The sequence below is a fragment of the Musa acuminata genome, chromosome BXJ2-4, assembly GCF_036884655.1.
Source record: "Musa acuminata AAA Group cultivar baxijiao chromosome BXJ2-4, Cavendish_Baxijiao_AAA, whole genome shotgun sequence".
NCBI lineage: Eukaryota > Viridiplantae > Streptophyta > Magnoliopsida > Zingiberales > Musaceae > Musa > Musa acuminata.
Window position 1 is genome coordinate 44494330 of NC_088341.1, and position 18113 is coordinate 44512442.

Consider the following 18113-nt stretch of genomic DNA (forward strand, 5'->3'; position numbering starts at 1 on the left):
TGTCAATTAAATAGGGAAAAAAAAATCACTACATAACAAGTAACTAAACAAAACATGCAGTTTAATCTCCTCTGCAATATCAATGCTGCTTGCAGGTAAAAATATTTAAATTTCATGTTTGCATGTCTCTTATCAAGATGATATGTAAAGATACAAGATTCAGGTGCTGTCCCAACAAAGAATCCTTGCACAATAATTTTTCAGGGCTTGAGGATAGAAAGAAAAAATGGTGAATATGGTGTCGAGAAAATTTGGATATTCTGTTGTTGATCAGGCTGATCCATGAAGTTCCAGTTGAAAATAGGCCAGCTAACTCCGAATCATGTTACCCTAAGACTATTCACTGCCCTTTGGCAGACCTCTTCATCACTTAACCTGCTCAAGATGACTGACCAGGCTTAGTGGTTTGCCCATAAGGTGTTTCAAGCACCCGGATGGCAGGACCATAAATTCTGTGACAACGATCACTGAAAGAAGTGACCAGTCGGGAGACTACTTCCTTAAAAAACATTGATGCCACCTGCCAGAAGTGATGGAAAAAAAAGACACACTAATCAGATGCAGAGTTAAGGTGCAAAAAAAAAAGCTCAGTTATGATGCAGAAAAATGTTCAATTTATGTAAAACCTATTTTAACCAGTTCCAGGACTATGGCCCCCCATAAGATTTTTGTTTCAAAAATCTACATAAGTTTAAAAAGTTCTCAAAGTGAGAAGAACAATGACACTTCTTGGTCACACTATCGAAGATATTGAAAACAAATCTAAACAACAGACTTCCAAGTCCAATAACTTGAACAAGAAAATTTGAATCTTCTAAAAAGGATTCTAAATGTGTTAAAGAATATAAGTGCAATGTGCATGATGCCAGAAAAAGGTCAGTCATTCAAGATTCACTTTCAGGTACTTACATGTGAATGAAAATTACATCTCAAAATTTCATTGTGTATCAACAAAATCAACTTGAAAATATATGGAAAAAAAGAAGGAAGACAATTCAAAATTTACCTGACGATATAGTGGTGACTGAAACTTAAAATCCACCAAGAAATAAAGGTCACAAGTTCCAGGAACTGGTCCCGGATTAAATTCCCAAATGTTGATCAAATGGTCAAAAAGCCCGCTTTGTGAAGCAGTGGTCTGAAAGCAATACAAGCTGCACCAATCAATATGAGCTAATATTTACAAGAAAAAAGATGATAGTAAATTACTATTGCTCAATTACACATGATAATTTACTCAATGCCAACTTTGTAATATTAAATCTAGCTGCAATCACACAAATGAAAGGCTTTAGACATAAGAACAAACTCCTTTTCCATTTAAGAGAAGTAATAAATACTTCAGGATCCAACATTTTGAATCTGTTCAAGTTTCGTTCAATGCGGCCCATCAATCTAGCATTCAGTATTTCTACAAACTTTACAGAAATTCTTGCATCTTGCAACAGAAACACGTAGAACCTCTTTTGTGACTGGCTATCTGTAGTAAAAAAAGTGATTATAGGTGCCTCCAGCAATGGAATGGAGTTCAAAGGAGAAATATCATCATTTAAGTATACAACTGATAAACTGATAATTGATAAGACAACCAAAATCCACACTAACATTTACTTGAAGAAAAACAAAGAGTTTGGACTCAAATTGATACAGAATTTTAAATGCTAACCACCAAAAAAAAAATTGAAGGTTCCCTGAATAGAGCTCAATGAAGGGAAGATATCTACATAATCCACCTCATGTTACTTGGAACTGTGGCTTGTTGTAACTGGCTCCAGCCAATAGAAGAACCACACAAGTATGAGAAGAGAGTAAGGTCTTAATAGATAGATAGCAAGACTTTTATGACTTCCCTGAACATTTAACATACAAGCAACTCTGTGGTTCAATGAGCAACAACTTGACAGGTAATAACATATTTTATAATACAAATGACATTTGTGTGTAACTTTTATCAGCTAAATAATAATAGGGACTGAAAAAGTCGATTGTGTCAATCTACCTAAGTAACATACATATCTTCAATATGAAGAGAAAAATTCATGCTATAATGGAGAAGAGACACTACAAACTTGGGCCTTTAAAGAACATGAGATAAAGCAACACTAAATGCAGTTGATACAACACATGATAGGGAAATGTTAGTGAAACGATTTCTATGATAGTTCAGAGTTAGGAGAAATGGGACTAAGATAAGATATGACAGAGCTGATATTTACTTCCAAATATGTGGTTTATTAGACTTATCTATTAATTTAATAAATAAACATATGAGAAAAGCATAATCATGTACATCTGTTAGGATAGCATAACTCATAGTTAAAGTATAATATTTAAGAAGTCACCATCCCCAAACTCGAAGGAGTCGAAACAAAGGACGGACCAAACATACAAACCGGAAGAAGAAAAGGGGTGGGAAAGATGAGGAGAAACAATCGCATAGAGAATATATGTATTACCACTCATTAGCCTGAGAAAGCAAACGAGGGCTTTTATTTCAATTCTTCCTTTTTAAAGTTATACCTGATCAATAAGGTTTCTACCTAAAATTCCACAATAATATCTCGTTGACTCACTTATTTGAAGAAAATGAGAATAAATTTGCTACATGGTCTGAGCTAATCATTCATTTGAGCCACAACAATTATTTACTCCAGGTTTGCTTTCCATTAAATACATGATTAAACAGCTATATATCCCTTATTTCTGGTCATCAAATTCTTCGAGAAGTCACTCAAATTATCTTGATTGTATATTTTTGTACATGATTGATATTGATAGATGCTTGTTTCAGCCGAGCTTTAGTTTGTACCCAAAGAACACAAGATTTGAGAAAAAAAAAAAAAGAATTGTCCGCCAACAAAAAAGCATGGAGAGAGGAAGAAAATGTATGGCAGATACAAGAAAAAGAAAGGAAGGATACAGAAAGCAAAAGATTTGTGTTTATCAAAATGACAAGTTTAAAGTTACAGAACATCTAGTAAACAAGAAAAGAAGATGACAATCATAGGGAAAATATGAAATAAGGAAAAGCAAATAAAGAAGCAATGAGAAAGGAGAGAAGAAACTGAAAAGCATTACCAACAATGAACTGTTAAAAGAAGCATAAGGAGACACATGAGGATGAACATCATCAAAGAACAAGGAAGAGCAGAGAGTGGCATGGAAGATGCTATCTTTTATCTAAAGAATAAGGACAAGATGCTTTCTTACATCTAAAAAAGGCCTCAAGTAAACAAAGTATTCCTATTCTAGAAAACTTTATTAATCCAATTAGTGATCTATATCACTAAAAGGTTTAAAGGTCATATAAGTAACAGGATTGAGGTTTAGACACAAAGAGCAATAAAATAAGGCATTAGCTAAACCACACAAATCGTGGAAAGTGATAGATATTATCAAGCCTCTTTGATCACCTATCTGAGTGAATTAAGAATTGTCCATCAAAGCCATCTAACCATAAAATGACCATAAGACCATCAGTACTACAGTCTAGAAGGTATATAATATAGCTATAGAGAAGGTATATAATATAGCTTAGAAGGGATCAACACACTCTACAAATACTATAGAAATTGAGAAATATCTAAAATACCTAAAATAAGAATAAAAAGGACTAACAGAATATCACGATCAAAACTGCAAACAGGGTGTTCAATGTAATGCTTGTGTATGTCTGTATCTGTCGGTTTTGTTCATGTTTTATATAGCATATAGGCTTGTCAGCCCCAATTCGGTTAAGTTTGGCAATCGTTTCAATCTTGTAAACGTAAGTTGTGTGCAGTCATCATGCAAAGGCAAAACTGCACAGAAACAGACCATTCAGGTAATCATTATGGGGGTTTTCTAGCTTCATAAAGTGATACAGAGTGTCAATCAAGAGCTACCCAGGTGGCACATGGCCAGATGGGCCTTTGGAGAAGTGTCTAGGGTTGGTTTGCTGTCTTATTCCGCAGTAGTGTCATGTGAGCACTTGTGGGGACTTTTGGTTGCGATGGACCATCTTGGACCCTTTGTCGCGCAATATTGTTTAGAGCTTACGAAGCCTATATTTGTAATTTGCATTGTCTATCAAGTGTTTACTGAAATGTCTACTTGTGGGATCCCGAGTTAAACGTTTACTCCAATCGTCTTCTCTTTTGCAGATTCTTAAGGGACCATAAGAGGTTTCAGAGAGACTAACCCTATATGGATGAACATGTAAGGGTGTCGTACGACTTAAGCAAAACCAACTAAACCTATGACAAGAAGCAGAAATTTCTAAATAATAGTTCCATATGTCATGAGCATATAAACTAAAAGAGAGAAGAAATTCGTTCCAAACCTTAAGATACTTTGGTTTCTCCATTTCTACATGAGAAACATAACTTTCAACGAGAAACTTGAAACCTATCTCTAGCTCAGCATCAAATGATCCATCACTATTCCGCTTAATAATCGTAGATCGCTGGCACCATGGCACAAAGTCTTCATACAGGTCAACAGCTTCAACCACCGAAAATAACTGCTCTGGAGAGTACCTGCAAGAGGAAGTGATTTACGAGGCTCTGCATAATACCATCAGTGCGTGAACAAACAAATGGATAATCTAACTGTGATTATTAATATTGATACATGAATCTGGACTTGCAATTCCCACAGGAATGAAGGCGGAAAGATAGTTGCTTAAGTAAGCAGACACAGGGTACATACCCCATCACACGCCGCTCCTCATAGATCTTAGAAAGAAGAGATCCTTCTTCCCCATCCCCACAACCAAGAAACCATCTTCCCTGATCGTAGCGATGCAAATTACCGACGGAGGGAACGAGGTCTTTTGCAGAACGAAACAATTGCCCAGCGCAAGGGTTTCCATAGCGAGCAAAGCTGGCCAAACATCGACTCTGAGCAAATCTCTCCCACCTCCTCCGGGTATCAAGGTACCTTCTCACAAATCCAAGTCGAGCATTGAGATCCAGAGATCGATTTCTTCCTGATAGAAGCCTAGCAATCGCCTTAGGAGACGATAGAATCGGCGGCATTCTGTTGAAAATTTCGGCCTGCTCCAACAGAAATCGCAGCTTTCCCCCTAAATCAAAGGATTAATGCAGAAATATCGATCCTTATCCAATTGGTCAGCTGCTTGGCGGCCAAGACCTAGATCTCGGAAATAATTGATAGACCACTCGATATAAAGATGAAATAGCCGGATTACGGGTCGGATTGGCAGCAATCAAAGGAGCTGGGATCAAAACGGGTGAGAGGATTGAGAGGAACTCTAGGGTTCTTCTTGGCGAACCTTCGCCATTCTTCGGAGGATTTCGGGTTAGAGGCAGCGGCGGAGCGGGGAGGAGAGCCGTCGAAGGCTGTTCCACCACCCGCTATACCGGTTCGCGTTCGACCGCGACGAGTCAAGCTTTGTGGTTCACCGTTACCTGGTGTATGTTGTGGGTATGTAACGGTAACGGAAAGCCACATGTAGGATACCCGAAAAATTAACCCTACCCGAATCCGAATTCTAAGCCGAATCCCACCAAAACTATTCACAAACACGAACTCGTATCAAGTCCGATCCAAATACTTCTCTGCATATATTTATCCCAAACCAATTAACATAGGACCCAGATACCTATTTTCTTGATCTATATTCATCTCGCATCCGATCTATTAGCATTTACATCTATCGTCAAATATGAATTCTCTTTAACCTATTAACACTTAGACATATTGTCAAATAAATTTATTTGTTAACGTAATACATATTTATATAGTTTTGAGGAAAGTCTTCTTTAATCATGTACTTAAATCATGCACATATATCATGGTAAGCGATCCTTAAATCATAAATTGATTGAGGATCATAACACGAATGTAAATTTATTTTTTTACATTTATTTTTATCATAATCTTCTATCATGTCTCTATAAAATTAAGTTTCCATCAAAGATATAAAATCTTGAATTGATGTAATCAAAATATCCTGTGGGGAATCAACTAATTAGTTAAAAATATAGATATATGTGTAGGAGAGTAGAACACTGAATTAGAGCATAAGGAAATGACACCGATATTATCATAATAATATTATAGGAGTTGATTAGAAGTTAATGCCAAATTCACATGGTAAATTGATGTCTCGGTTGAGTGGTGATAATGATTAGCTTAGTTTATTTTCCAATCTAACTTACACCCTTCAGTCATGATGATTAGCTTAGTTTGCCATAATGTCCCCCATAAGCTTAATTCAAACTCATAATGGAGGATGTTTGTGAAGAGGACAAAGAATAATTGGATGCAAGTCAGGTTACAAGACAGCTTCTACATTGCATCTTAATCCAGTATCTCTAAGAACAGCATTCTAGTGCAACCTACTACTAAGAATACTGCTGCTGAGTTATGGGAGATGAGAATGAGCACCTGACACCAAAGAAGACCACCAAAATAACAAGCCACTATCAGCCAAAGAGATGATCCTTGCAGATGAAAAGAAAGCAAGAAAATACACTATTAGGTGCACATAGAACAGGTTGATTGACTCTAATACCTATGAAAACCCTAGTTACTAATCTCCACCTCCAAGGGCAGCTTGGAAATGGAAAACGAACTCTATATAAATATTAAGCTAGGACAGGAAAGCTACTACTTAGCTACATTCCAGTGGCTGAGTTAGACCCTGGGCATAGGCAGCAACATGCATGCCTCGTGGACGATATCGTATAAATTCCTTATGTTGTAAAACTTTGAGAGCAGCTGTTGAGAGCAGCTTACAGTTGTAGCTGCTCAAAATGGGTTCAATAACTTAGCAGCAGTTCGGAACCCCATCAACCACAACCAACTTCTCAGTCACTGGTTTAGCATCAGCTACTGCAGCGCCACCCTTCTTTCTGCTTGTGCTGATTCCCCAAGTGCAAGCTCACCCTGGCCGGATTCATTCTTCACTTCCAAGGGCTTTTGTAGTCCAGGGTTCCTGCTTACCCCATCCATATCTTTCTCATCAAAATGCACCGAGCTTTCATCGATGATCTGGAAGGACCATAAAGCAAATTATAATTTCCATGCTGATTAGAACAAGTTTGAAAAAAAAATGCAAGCACCACTGCAAACCAAAATGAAGCACATAATGAGGTTAACCAAAAGATGTGGCACAGTTGTAAACATTATAATTGCTGTCATCAAAATGAACATTTTCAAACGAACAAAGCTAAGCATGACTCATGGGTTGCTGTATTACTATCAATTGAAACTTCTAAACCAACATTAGCATATCAGTAATTTAAAGATATAGTATCTCATCATGCCTTTTTCTGAAGCAGCTGTAGCTTGGATCTCTTTTCTTGCATCATCTTCTGGCGGTCCTCATAGAAACTGAAATCATCCAAAATGGATGTCTTGCTCACATGATCTTTGAAAAGCCTAAGCAGTTGAAGACCTTGGTCTAGCTTCACCTGAAGCAGACAGGAATAATCAACTTAAGATTCCAAACAGTTGATAGTAAATGATATCCTTACCTCCTGAGTGTCTCTACTATTTGTCACTGGTTTATTCTCATTGTCTTCCAATATTATGTGCTTCAGGATGTTATTAGGTACATCCTTCACAATATGCCACTTAACAGGAAAACACCCAATCCACTTATCCTGCTGCCAGTAACCAAATGTTCTGTTAAAATTAACTCGTCCTATCATTTCTGCAACACCGACAAATTGTCCACTCGTATTCACCTATAAGTCGACAGCAAAAAAAAAAAAGGTCATTAATAAAAATGAAAGAAATTGCTAAAATTGAAAAGTAACACTTACAGAGAAAAACAAAAAGATTGGGCATCCACTTGTCTGCTCTTTAGATTCTTGATACGCAGCATCAAGCTTCTTGTTCCCATGGGGAGTGCTAGACCAGATATTGTACTTAATACTCTTGTGGATATCATCCTCGCTGTATGACTTAATGATGAAAAACTTAGCATTTGAATATGTCTCAGGGAAGTCTGCCTTGTTGTACTGACCACTTCCAGGAATTGCAACAGACTCCTGAACATTTACGTTTGCAGGAAGGCTCTGTACCCTTACTGCAATGGTAACATTAGGTCCAAACCCCTTCTGGTTTCCGAAACAGCCAGCCCTTGGTCCTTTATTGAGTTCGCTTAGCCCATCCAAGTTCTCATTACCATAACCACAGAATCCATTACCTCGGCCCCTTGACTTATTGTTGTTATCTGTAGACATCCCCCATCTTCCATTCATTCTGGAGTTGTACATACTTGAACTATAACTCTGATGATTTCCAAATCCATTAGCATTCTGACCATACATCCGGTTGCTAGGATACAGCTTGTTCGCCACACGAGGAGCTGCTGGTCCTAAGGCATGCATTCCCTGGCAAAATAATAAATAATTTGTTAAACTAAACAGAGTTGAAAAAATTAACTCCCAATGTTGCAGCAAAAAGAATTCGAACAATTGGTTTGCCTCAGAAGAGTTTTCCCACACCCAAAACACACAAATTCAGGACCAGCACTTAGATTGCTGCAAGCAAGTCTAAATTTCCTGTGTTCAGGTTGTCACAGAAGGCAAGTGTCAAGTTGTAAACCTATCTCCTCACAGGTATAAATCTACTTCAGCAACTTCAGCAAAATATACAAAGATTTCAATTAAAACAATACATACCATGTGATGAGGCTGGAGGCGGGTATTCTGGTTTCTTGTGGACATAGTGTTGCCAATTTGTGTAGTCATAGAAGAAATATTATTAGTTGTAGCTGGCTTATGTTGTCCATCAGAAAATATAGGACCATCAAACCATGGAACGGGTGACCACATACCATCAAAACCAAATCTTGGATCCTGGTAGCCTGAAGGAAGACCACCAAGCAAACCACCTTTACCAAATGAGCCACTTTGATTCAACAATGAGTTCCGTTGGTTTGGTTTGAGTGTTGCTGATACATCATTGCCATTTGTTATTGTTTGAGCCATCACATTTGAATCAGCTTTTGTGTCTACTGGAATAGAAGGGAGGTCAGCAGCAGCAGATGTGGATACTTCCCCTTTAGAACTAGGAGTTTGGCTTGTCGTGTATGACACACAAGTGGGTGTGGGTGTGGGTGGCTGGTAATATGTAGCCGGAAACTGGTAATGCTGGGGTCCATATAACTGACTGTTGTGTCCCAACCACGGACCATAAGAAGCATAACCATATCCATGGTGATACATGTCACCATAAACTCCCTGCCAATAATCAGGAAATGTCATAAAAAAACTTGCTCTTACAATACATATACAAGAACAGAAAGACAAGACTTGCAAAATAACCTATCAGTATCAAGTTTGCAAATATAACTATCAACCCAATGACAAACCCTATGAATGCAATTGACACTTTCCAGCAAGGACAGTCCAAGACAACTTACAAGTGGAGGCACCTCCGATCCATCAGGACTAACGTATCTTGGGTAAGCCTCCCACTCAGTTGCTGATCCATCATAACCTGAAATTTTCAAAATGAAATTGGATGATTCCTTCAGAATTACTCAAAAAATTCCTAAGGCAGCTAAAAAACTTAAGTGACCAAGACAAAAATCCCAAAACAACCCCACAAAGAATCATAAAGAAAAACATTTTCATCAATCAGATATGTTTAGCAAAATTTTAATGAAAGGAAAATATCTAAAAAATTAATTTACCTCCATAGTAGAAAGATGAAGCATGTCCATTGGGGTAGTAGAACATGCTCGTATCGAGATGCTCCTGAAGCAGCGGAGTCAGAGACCGCTCGCTCGTGGGGATCGACACCATTGGTGCTTCCCTACCATTTACTGAACCATACTGAACCCCAGATGGCTGTAAGAAAATTCAAAAAATATCAGCACCATGAAAATTCAGAAACTACAAACCTCATACCAAATACAAAAGAAAAGGCAAACGGATGATTTACATCGATCGAAATGGCGAATTCATAAAGCTACCTTCTTTGTCACCTCTGAAGCATCGCTACTCATGTTCTTAGAATCCAACGATAGCTTCCGCATCAGATCTGTAGTTTCTTTGACAGTTCAATTAAGGAGTAATAGTATTTGCCTAAATTTTCAGAATAACCAAATACATATAAGACAAACCAAGAGAAGAACAACAGCGAACACTTTACAAACCTCTCGAGAAGTCAGCATGATCGAACATCGGAAATAACATATTAAAGACCAGAAGAAGCTAGTACCAATATATGGTGTGGCAATATCTCGTTTTATGGACCCCAAACGCTCTATTCGAAACAAAGACCTACGAAGACACTGTTCATCACGCCAGTGCCACCCGACCCAAACATTAACCCGACAAAAACCCCAAATACTAAATCAACGGAGCAAATCAATCTTTTAGCCGAAAAAGAGGGGCATAGCAGCAAAGAGGGCCGGCAACGAAATGGAAGCAAAGAGAGAGACGCTAAATCAACTCCCGAGCAGAGGGAAGGATACGGTCAGCAAGAGGAGCAGGTGCGACGGCCGCCATGGTCGGATTTCGAGGTGGCAACGAAGGGACTAACAGTGCGCGCTATTCTGGGAGGATACGATGGCCCAAACCCTAGAAACGGTAAAGGGGAGGCAGGGGAAGCGGAGGGCGCCGCCACGGACGGGAGAGAGAAAGAGGGTTTTGTCACGAAAGGAGCTCGACAAAATAGCGCCGCTCTTTGTCCGCCACGCGTCCACTTGAGTTTAAGTATACTTCTTTAGTTTGCCACTTCTTATACCCGAATCTTATTGGGAGATGTTTAGGCTTCACTTCGGGTCCATGTAAATTTCCAAAGATTGCCCAATGATAAATAAGGTATAAGACGCAGTAAGGTATATCCAACATGACAAAACACTGTAGAAAGACTGCGCCGGCGATATGGGGGGCCCCGCACAGATCATGTCCTTGAGACAGAATCGGATCGGGTGGACCTTATCATCGGACACGTTATCAGCCACGAGTCACAGCTTCGAACACACAAACGGATCGGGTGCTAGTGATAATATCCGACCTGTTATTAGCCCATAACAAATCTGGGCTGTTCTCCGCCGGCTAATCCACATATCCCCGTGAATTTTATCACGGGTGACGTGGCCTTTCTTTAACGCTTTACAGTGCGCCAATGCCACCTTTCGTCCCCCCATTGGCTGCCACGCTGACACTCCGCCCTCTCCCTTCTCCTCGGCCTTTCCTCTCTTATCCGACATTTTCCCACGACTCTCTCTCTCTAGGGTTAGGGTTAGGTTTTCCACTTCTCTTCGTTTTCTGTTTGTCCCGTGATTGAAATCAGAAATCGAGGTTTTGAGGAGCGATTCGGAGAGATTGGAGATGGGTTCGGAGGCGGCTGCCGCCATCCCGAGTTCGGTGGTGCAGCAGAGCTTCGCAGAGCTGGAGAAGCAGCGGGAGCTCATCACCAGCTGCACGCTGCTGTGGAAGGAGCTCTCCGACCACTTCTCCATCCTCCAGCAGGGGCTCGAGATAAAGTCGGAGGCCCTTCGGTCCAAGCGCCAGTCCCTCGACGCCTCCACCGGGCACGCCCTCGACTCTCTCCGCCGCCGCGAGCTCTCCATCGACGCCGCCGTCGACCTTGCCATCGCCAAGCTCGACGAGCGCCGTGCCGCCGCCGTCGAGGCCCTATCCGCCACCGCTGCGGGGGGGGACGAGCTTGATCTCGCCGAAAAGCTGCGTTCTTTGTGCACGAAGATGGATTTCAATGGGTTCTTCGACCTTGTGGTCGCGAAAAGGAAGGAGGTGGAGCTCCTCCGGTTGGAACTCCCGGTGGCTCTGGCCAACTGCATCGATCCAGCCAAATTCGTGATGGACGCCGTATCTGGAGTCTTCCCCGTGGATAAGAGACCGGTGAAGTCGCCGAATGATCTCGGGTGGGCCTGCGTGCTGGTCTTGGAATCACTAGTGCCTGTCCTGGCGGATCCAGAGCTAGGAACGGTGAGGCCATTGGCAACTCGAAATATAAGGGAGAGAGCCAGGGAGATGGCGAAGGAGTGGAAGATGTGGCTGGAGCAGCACGGAGGGATTGAGAGTGTGAAGCCACCCGATGCACACACGTTTCTCCAGCATTTGGTGACTTTTGGGATCGTAGGGAAGGCCGACAAGGAGTTATACCAGAGGCTCGTGGTGAACTTTGCATGGCGGAGGCAGATGCCAAAGCTGGCTATTTCATTGGGCCTTGAGGACAAAATGGAAGGTATTGATTTCTTCTCTGGTTCCTCCTTCCTGGTAATTCGATCATGATTATGATCTAGTGTATCTTAGGACTTCTCTTATACTTGAGACTATAAGCTAACACTATCATCTTTCCACGGTTATTTTCTATGTGTAAGAATTTTATGTAGTCAACTAGAAGAACAATGATATTAATAGTCTGGTAAAATGCTATGCTCTGTTTTTATCATGAGCGAATCATGGATTTAAATCTTGGTCAGATGACTGTTCTGGATCTACTGTAATGGTATGGTACCAGTATACCAAGCATATCAATCCACACCACCCAGTATGGACAAAAATATTGAAAAATTAATATCGACCACTATCGTCTCATATGGTCCCACATTAGTCCTTGCTTGGAGCGATAAATACTGGTCAACTATGGTACAGACTGAACGGTATTTCAAATCATGTTTGAAAGTGTTAATTAAGTTTATTGTGGATGGATTGCAATGTTCATTTTTGGATTTTAATTAATAGAAGCTCCATTTAATTTCTGGCATTGGTTGCATAAATTTTAGTCAAACCATTTATATATTATTTACAAGTGGTGATTTAATGGCTAGACATTGCAAGACTTTATATATTTTTTAAGCTCCATCTGTTGCACTATTTCTTCTACTGAAATGGGGGACTGTCAAAGAAAGGTAAAGGGGAAAAGGTTAGTTGATGTTTCATGTTATTTTGTTCTGAAGAAAAGGATAAAAAAGGTTTTGTTCTTTCACAATTACATACGGGTTATTACTTCCAATGCTATTTTTGCAGAGCAACAATTATAAACAATATGAACTAGCTTGGAAAGTCGTGTTAGCTCAGCTTGGCACTCTTGTCTGTGGATCGACCCTATATTCAACAGATTTATCATATTGTGACCATAATCATACTTATCTTCTGCATCATTTTCTGGTATGACTTTGATTGATGGTTATCACATAGAAACGTGTATCCTCTTGTTTTTTATATTTTATATGAAAATTTATTTGTACAAATCCACATACTTTTTGTCTTTTCCTGTTTTTGCTCATTATCTGTGCTATTTGTGCTTTCTTTCTGTTTAATGTCTGCATGAAAAGAAAATGCTGCTTTTGGTGGATCAGTGCTATTGTCACTTGTACAAGGTTATTGTTTCACTTAAGGACCTTTTGCATTTGCAGATGTTATTGAGGAACTAATTAGTAAGGGACATCAGCTGGATGCAATAAACTTTGCCTATGAGGCTGGCCTTCAGGACAAGTTTACTCCTGTTTCACTGCTAAAATCCTTCCTGAAAGACTCAAATAAAGCAACTTCAACCTTTGAGGATCACTACGGTGGTGGGCAAACCACGGTAACCTACTCATTCCTGATTTTTTTTACTTTTTAATTTGTCACATCGTATAACTTACACTGACATTTTTGGATCCCTAATCTTGGTAATGATTTGAAATGCTTCATGTGATTCTGTAGTCTGTCTAATGTTTGACATGTATGTAGAAGTCAATGGTGCTCATTCTGTTCTATTGCAGAATTACACGTGCCGCAAGGAACAGTCAATTATTCGGGCTGCTATAAAATGTATTCAAGAACACAAGCTTGAAGCCGAGTTTCCATTAGAGAGCCTTCAGAAGCGACTTGAACAATTGGAGAAGGCCAAGGTGGAGAAGAAAAAACCTTCTGGTGGTGGTCCTGCAGCTCCTGCCAACAAGCGAACACGAGCTAATAATGGGGGACCAATGCCTCCTGCCAAGGCTGGTCGTCTAACAAACAATGTGCACGTCTCCTCCCCTGCTGCTCCTGCCTTTGTACGGTCACCATCTGCCCATACCACATACCCTGCGGCAGCACCTTATCCTTATGATAGTCCAGCAGGACACGGTGTCTATGGTAGCAGGAGCCCTCCAGTCATCAGGGACTCCTATAGATATCCAGCCGAAGTAGGCCCTGTCGCACTTGGTGCGCCATACCACTCACCACCTATGAGTTATCCAGTCTATGGAAATTACAATCCCTTGGGAGGATACAACAATGGAGTGGCACCAGGCTATCAACAGGCTTACTACAGGTAGGGTTGGTATCAAGACTTCAACAAGTTGACCTGGCTGGATGACATAATCACTAATAATTTTGAGCCATCTGCTTGATGGCCTATTTGTAGTGACTAACTGAATTTGTAGGATGTGTGCGCTTATTAGATGGTTTGCTTTTAGTAACTTGTTTAGATCAGCTGTATTCTGCTTTCACCTACTGTATGTAAATTATATTGGACAAAAATTTCAAAATATTTTAATCCTTTGTTGTTGAATAATTTTGCATCAAATTACTTTATTACTGTTGTAGAGGCCCATATGGCATCTTGATTATATAGGACAACTTTCAAAATGTTCAAATCCTTTGTTATTGAAAACCTTTTGCATCAAACTTCTCTTTTTCAACATATTGGACAGAAAAGAACTGTGCACACAGTTGTTTGTCTTGATCCTCTCATTCAACAAAATTTTTCCTACACTCTCTTTCAGAGCAATTATAAATCAATATTTGAACTGTATTAACCTCCTTTTTGCGGTTTCAGAATGAATTGACATTTCAGAAGAGTCTATAGGATGGCATCTTATTCAACTTGTCAACTAGTTTGAGGGTGAGAATTCTTGTTTTCAGAAACAAAATATGGTAGCTTCTACCACTAGTAGCCAAATTATTTTTGGGGTGGGATTCTTAAACCTCCATCTTGACTGATTTTATTCAACTTGTCAACTAGTTTGAGGGTGACAATTCTTGTTTTCAGAAACAAAGTATGGTGCTCAGCTTCTACCACTAGTAGCCAAATTATTTTTGGGGTGGGATTCTTATACCTCCATCTTGACTGACATTTTGGTGAGAAATTAGTTTTTTTTTTTCTTTTCTGGATGACAGATAAGTAGAAAATCAAACACTAAATCAGAAACTGGTCCTAAATGGAAGTAAAAAAGAAATTAACTTTGAGTTAATTTTAAAGCATCAAATTGTAGATTTGCAGAAATCAAATAAAAACTGTGCCGTAGAACTGAAACTTTTGTTATGATAAATGCTTAATAAAAGCAGATGTATCAAAGGCCGTTAATAAGATGGGGATAAAAAGGGAAAACGAATTATTCGAGAGGAGGGATGAAGAAAAAGACAGGGAAGTCCTCAGCCTTGCCGTCCTTTACCCGTGCGGAGATGGTAGAGAGGCAAGGGAACACGTGGGACCACCCGATGGGGGTGAGGTGGTGGGTAGAGATAATGTTGTAATTTCTAAAATATAAAACTAAAACGAATAGTGTAACAGGCTAACGGGCAGGTAAATAGACCGGGCCAGGTAAACGGACCGAGCCAAGTCGAGGGCCTTTAAACCCGACCCAAGTCGTTTAAAATTGGTGCGGCTCGCCTATAAAGACCCGGGATCGAGAGACTTCCATCCCAGTTAGTTCGAGGCACAATGGGGGGAACGAGAGCAGGAACGCCTCCTCTCCCTTCTCTCTTTCTCCTCTCCAATGCCGATGATTTGTTTTTCCTGATCTACCTCGCATTTCTACTTCTTTGTTTTCACTTTTCTCTCTTGCCTTCGATCTAAGAGGCGGCGACGATGCGACATGAAGCTTACTGACGGATTAGATCGTCTGTCATTTTGGCGCGCTTGGATCGATCATGGTGACGGCGAATCGCAGGTTATCAATGCATATGTATAACCTTGATCCTAACCCTAAACTCCATCTACTTTCTTCGATGCTCGGTTTACCAATTCTAAATGGTGATGTCGGGCATTTTCCAGTATTCCTTTGGAAGATGTATTTGAGGATAGTATTTACAGATGTGGAGCTCATCTGAAGGTAAGTTTCGGAGTAGCATATCGTATACTTCCCGAGTCACTGATATCACGATTCTTGGGGGCGTGCATTCTATCTTGTTGGCGGAGATATGTATATATTGCAGAAATTAATCCTGAATGAAACCCTAGTTAGAAATAATGATGTTCGTCATTAATACCTTAAATGATCTCAGGTCACAATGTTATTAGTTTCTTGGTTTTGATTAGCATTCATTTTCTTTTACATTCATGTACCTGTAATTTTGAGTGACGTGATCTGGAAAATTCTTAGTAGAGATTATACTCATACCCTTAGCAGGTGTATCTGAATGTAGTTACATCTTATTTTCTTCATAACCTTATTCCCATGTCTTGATGTTGCGGTGTCATCCGATTCTTTGTTGTCTGATATTGCAATCCTAAGCCGAATGATGACAATAGCGGAAGACCGTGTGTTCCAAGAATCTGTTTGCAAAAGGTGTACTAGTTGCTGGAAATATGGACTTTGTAGTGTTGTGTACACTTTTCCAAAGCATTTAGTTGCTTGCTTTTATAGGAAACTAAAATAATTTGGATTCCAGATTTTAGATTTGTATGGTCTGCTGCAAGTTAAAAATGAATAATATAGGTATAGATTTTGTAATTTATTATTTCTTTGTAGATTTTTATTATTATCCATGTTTATTTTCAAATTATTTGTTCATTTTTCATTGAACAATCATCATTATTTGTTTTCAGCATATATGAGGTTGTCACTTGCTGTACTTAAGGCTTGCAATGTTGTGTAACATATTCTAAAGATTTGTGTCTACATTAAAATGGTGATCTCTTGCTGTGTAAGATTTTGACATTTTTATGGATATTCTCTAGGAATGTTTTTTGTTTGAAAGTTCATGTACAGTTATGCTGCATTAAAGATGGTACAAACTATCACCGTGTTAAGTTTGGATGTTTTACAGTATTTATTGTCTTTTGCATTTGCCTCATCCATAAAGGGATAGTTCTAGAATTTGGGGTTCATTATAAGCTCTTTAGTAGGATTTCTTGTTTGAATGAACCTACCTTGAGAGGTCCTTTTTTCTCATGTTGTCATGGAGTTATGCTTGCGAAGCACTTCCATGTCCAGATACATTGTTAATGTTTGAAACAATTAGACATCCAGGGGAGAATGCATGTGGTTGTTGTGGCTGTTCTTATTATTTAAGATAGTTGTTCACTGTCATGCTACTGCTTATATTTGTTTGAATTATATGTCCCATATAGCAAATTATTCTTTGTACCGTTTGCATAATTGCTTTTTCAGGTAGTTGGGATTGTGATTGTGTTGATGATGTTGTAGCCCTCTTTAATCCATTTATTAAGCATCCATTAAGCTAGATGATGTGAAATGATCAATGTCTGCTGCTAACAACAAATCATTCTCTAGTTTTTTTATTCGCATTCAGGGTTTTTATTTGATAGAGGTATTTAGGGGATATGAAGTTTGTTTTGGAGTGGGGAAAGAAATAATACATTCAAGAGCATTGCTTCTTTTCTTCCAACCTTTTTCTTTTTATCCTTTCATAGCTTTGATGATTTATATTTTTTTTTGTAAATTTCACTGTATTGTTTTCATCTTTGCTTCTCGGTATCTTGCTTTTGAATTACGAAGAGGCTATGATGATAAATAAAAGTCAATGATGGATTTGACCAATCACCATTTGGGCTTTTAAACGCAAGATTATTTCTCCATGGTGTTGGCAAGTCACAGATTCTTATGTTGTATGAAGCATAAAGGCTTTATGGTCTCTTTCAATGCTCGGTTTTCCAATCTTAATAGGATGATGGCGAGGCAGTTTGGATGGCCTTCATGGCAACCACTGCAGCCATGTCTATCTCTTAGGATGGGATTTGGGCAAGAAGAGGGAGGACCTATGGTTTGTTCTTGTGATTGACAAAAGATGAATCTGAGCCTCCTATTTCTTATTTTGTAAAGGATCTTTTGATTATTTTTACTATTTAAATGTTTAAAATCATTTCATGCCTAATCAAGGGTTACTATACATGTTTCTCCTTTTTTTCTCTTTTCTTGGTTCAATTATTTTAAATGTACTAATGGTATATTTGCTTAA

The 18113-nt window shown here is 39.3% G+C and overlaps 3 protein-coding genes across 6 annotated transcripts; 1 reads left to right on the forward strand and 2 right to left on the reverse strand.

The window, feature by feature from the left end:
* Positions 1-55: 55 nt before the first annotated feature.
* Positions 56-5399, reverse strand: LOC103982493 (uncharacterized). Its single transcript, XM_009399431.3, has 4 exons — positions 4690-5399; positions 4322-4517; positions 1007-1138; positions 56-520 (listed from the first exon to the last, which is right to left on the reverse strand). Exons 1-4 carry the CDS (start codon positions 5016-5018, stop codon positions 380-382), a joined length of 798 nt encoding a protein of 265 aa, XP_009397706.2. The 5' UTR covers positions 5019-5399; the 3' UTR covers positions 56-379.
* A 1030-nt stretch (positions 5400-6429) lies between these two features.
* LOC135611170 (YTH domain-containing protein ECT4-like) lies at positions 6430-10610 on the reverse strand. Of its 4 annotated transcripts, none has more exons than XM_065106617.1 (9): positions 10442-10610; positions 9938-10005; positions 9656-9812; positions 9383-9459; positions 8640-9200; positions 7776-8348; positions 7485-7697; positions 7275-7421; positions 6430-6999 (listed from the first exon to the last, which is right to left on the reverse strand). In XM_065106617.1, exons 1-9 carry the CDS (start codon positions 10473-10475, stop codon positions 6838-6840), a joined length of 1992 nt encoding a protein of 663 aa, XP_064962689.1. In that variant the 5' UTR covers positions 10476-10610; the 3' UTR covers positions 6430-6837. The 4 variants fall into 4 exon arrangements, with proteins under 4 accessions (XP_064962689.1, XP_064962686.1, XP_064962688.1 ...); XM_065106614.1 differs by having other exon boundaries at positions 9938-10014; XM_065106616.1 differs by lacking the exon at positions 10442-10610 and adding an exon at positions 10121-10418.
* A 510-nt stretch (positions 10611-11120) lies between these two features.
* On the forward strand, positions 11121-14484 carry LOC103974977 (FRIGIDA-like protein 4a). The gene is made up of 3 exons (XM_065106619.1): positions 11121-12180; positions 13355-13527; positions 13706-14484. The coding sequence occupies exons 1-3, from the start codon at positions 11304-11306 to the stop codon at positions 14243-14245; spliced, it is 1590 nt and encodes a 529-aa protein (XP_064962691.1). The 5' UTR covers positions 11121-11303; the 3' UTR covers positions 14246-14484.
* Positions 14485-18113: the final 3629 nt, after the last annotated feature.

What these genes read in the sequence shown, in the direction of transcription:
- LOC103982493 (XM_009399431.3), bottom strand. Translation starts at nt 5,018, where the DNA reads ATGCCGCCGATTCTATCGTCTCCTAAGGCGATTGCTAGGCTTCTATCA. An exon ending in GAGGAGCGGCGTGTGATGGG is followed by an intron (nt 4,518 to 4,689) that starts GTATGTACCCTG and finishes TTCCTCTTGCAG; the next exon opens with GTACTCTCCAGAGCAGTTAT. An exon ending in AGAAACCAAAGTATCTTAAG is followed by an intron (nt 1,139 to 4,321) that starts GTTTGGAACGAA and finishes TATTGCTTTCAG; the next exon opens with ACCACTGCTTCACAAAGCGG.
- LOC135611170 (XM_065106614.1), bottom strand. Translation starts at nt 10,475, where the DNA reads ATGGCGGCCGTCGCACCTGCTCCTCTTGCTGACC. An exon ending in GATCGGAGGTGCCTCCACTT is followed by an intron (nt 9,201 to 9,382) that starts GTAAGTTGTCTT and finishes GATTATTGGCAG; the next exon opens with GGAGTTTATGGTGACATGTA. An exon ending in ATAGTAGAGACACTCAGGAG is followed by an intron (nt 7,422 to 7,484) that starts GTAAGGATATCA and finishes TGTCTGCTTCAG; the next exon opens with GTGAAGCTAGACCAAGGTCT.
- LOC103974977 (XM_065106619.1), top strand. Translation starts at nt 11,304, where the DNA reads ATGGGTTCGGAGGCGGCTGCCGCCATCCCGAGTTCGGTGGTGCAGCAG. An exon ending in CCTTGAGGACAAAATGGAAG is followed by an intron (nt 12,181 to 13,354) that starts GTATTGATTTCT and finishes TTGCATTTGCAG; the next exon opens with ATGTTATTGAGGAACTAATT. An exon ending in ACGGTGGTGGGCAAACCACG is followed by an intron (nt 13,528 to 13,705) that starts GTAACCTACTCA and finishes GTTCTATTGCAG; the next exon opens with AATTACACGTGCCGCAAGGA.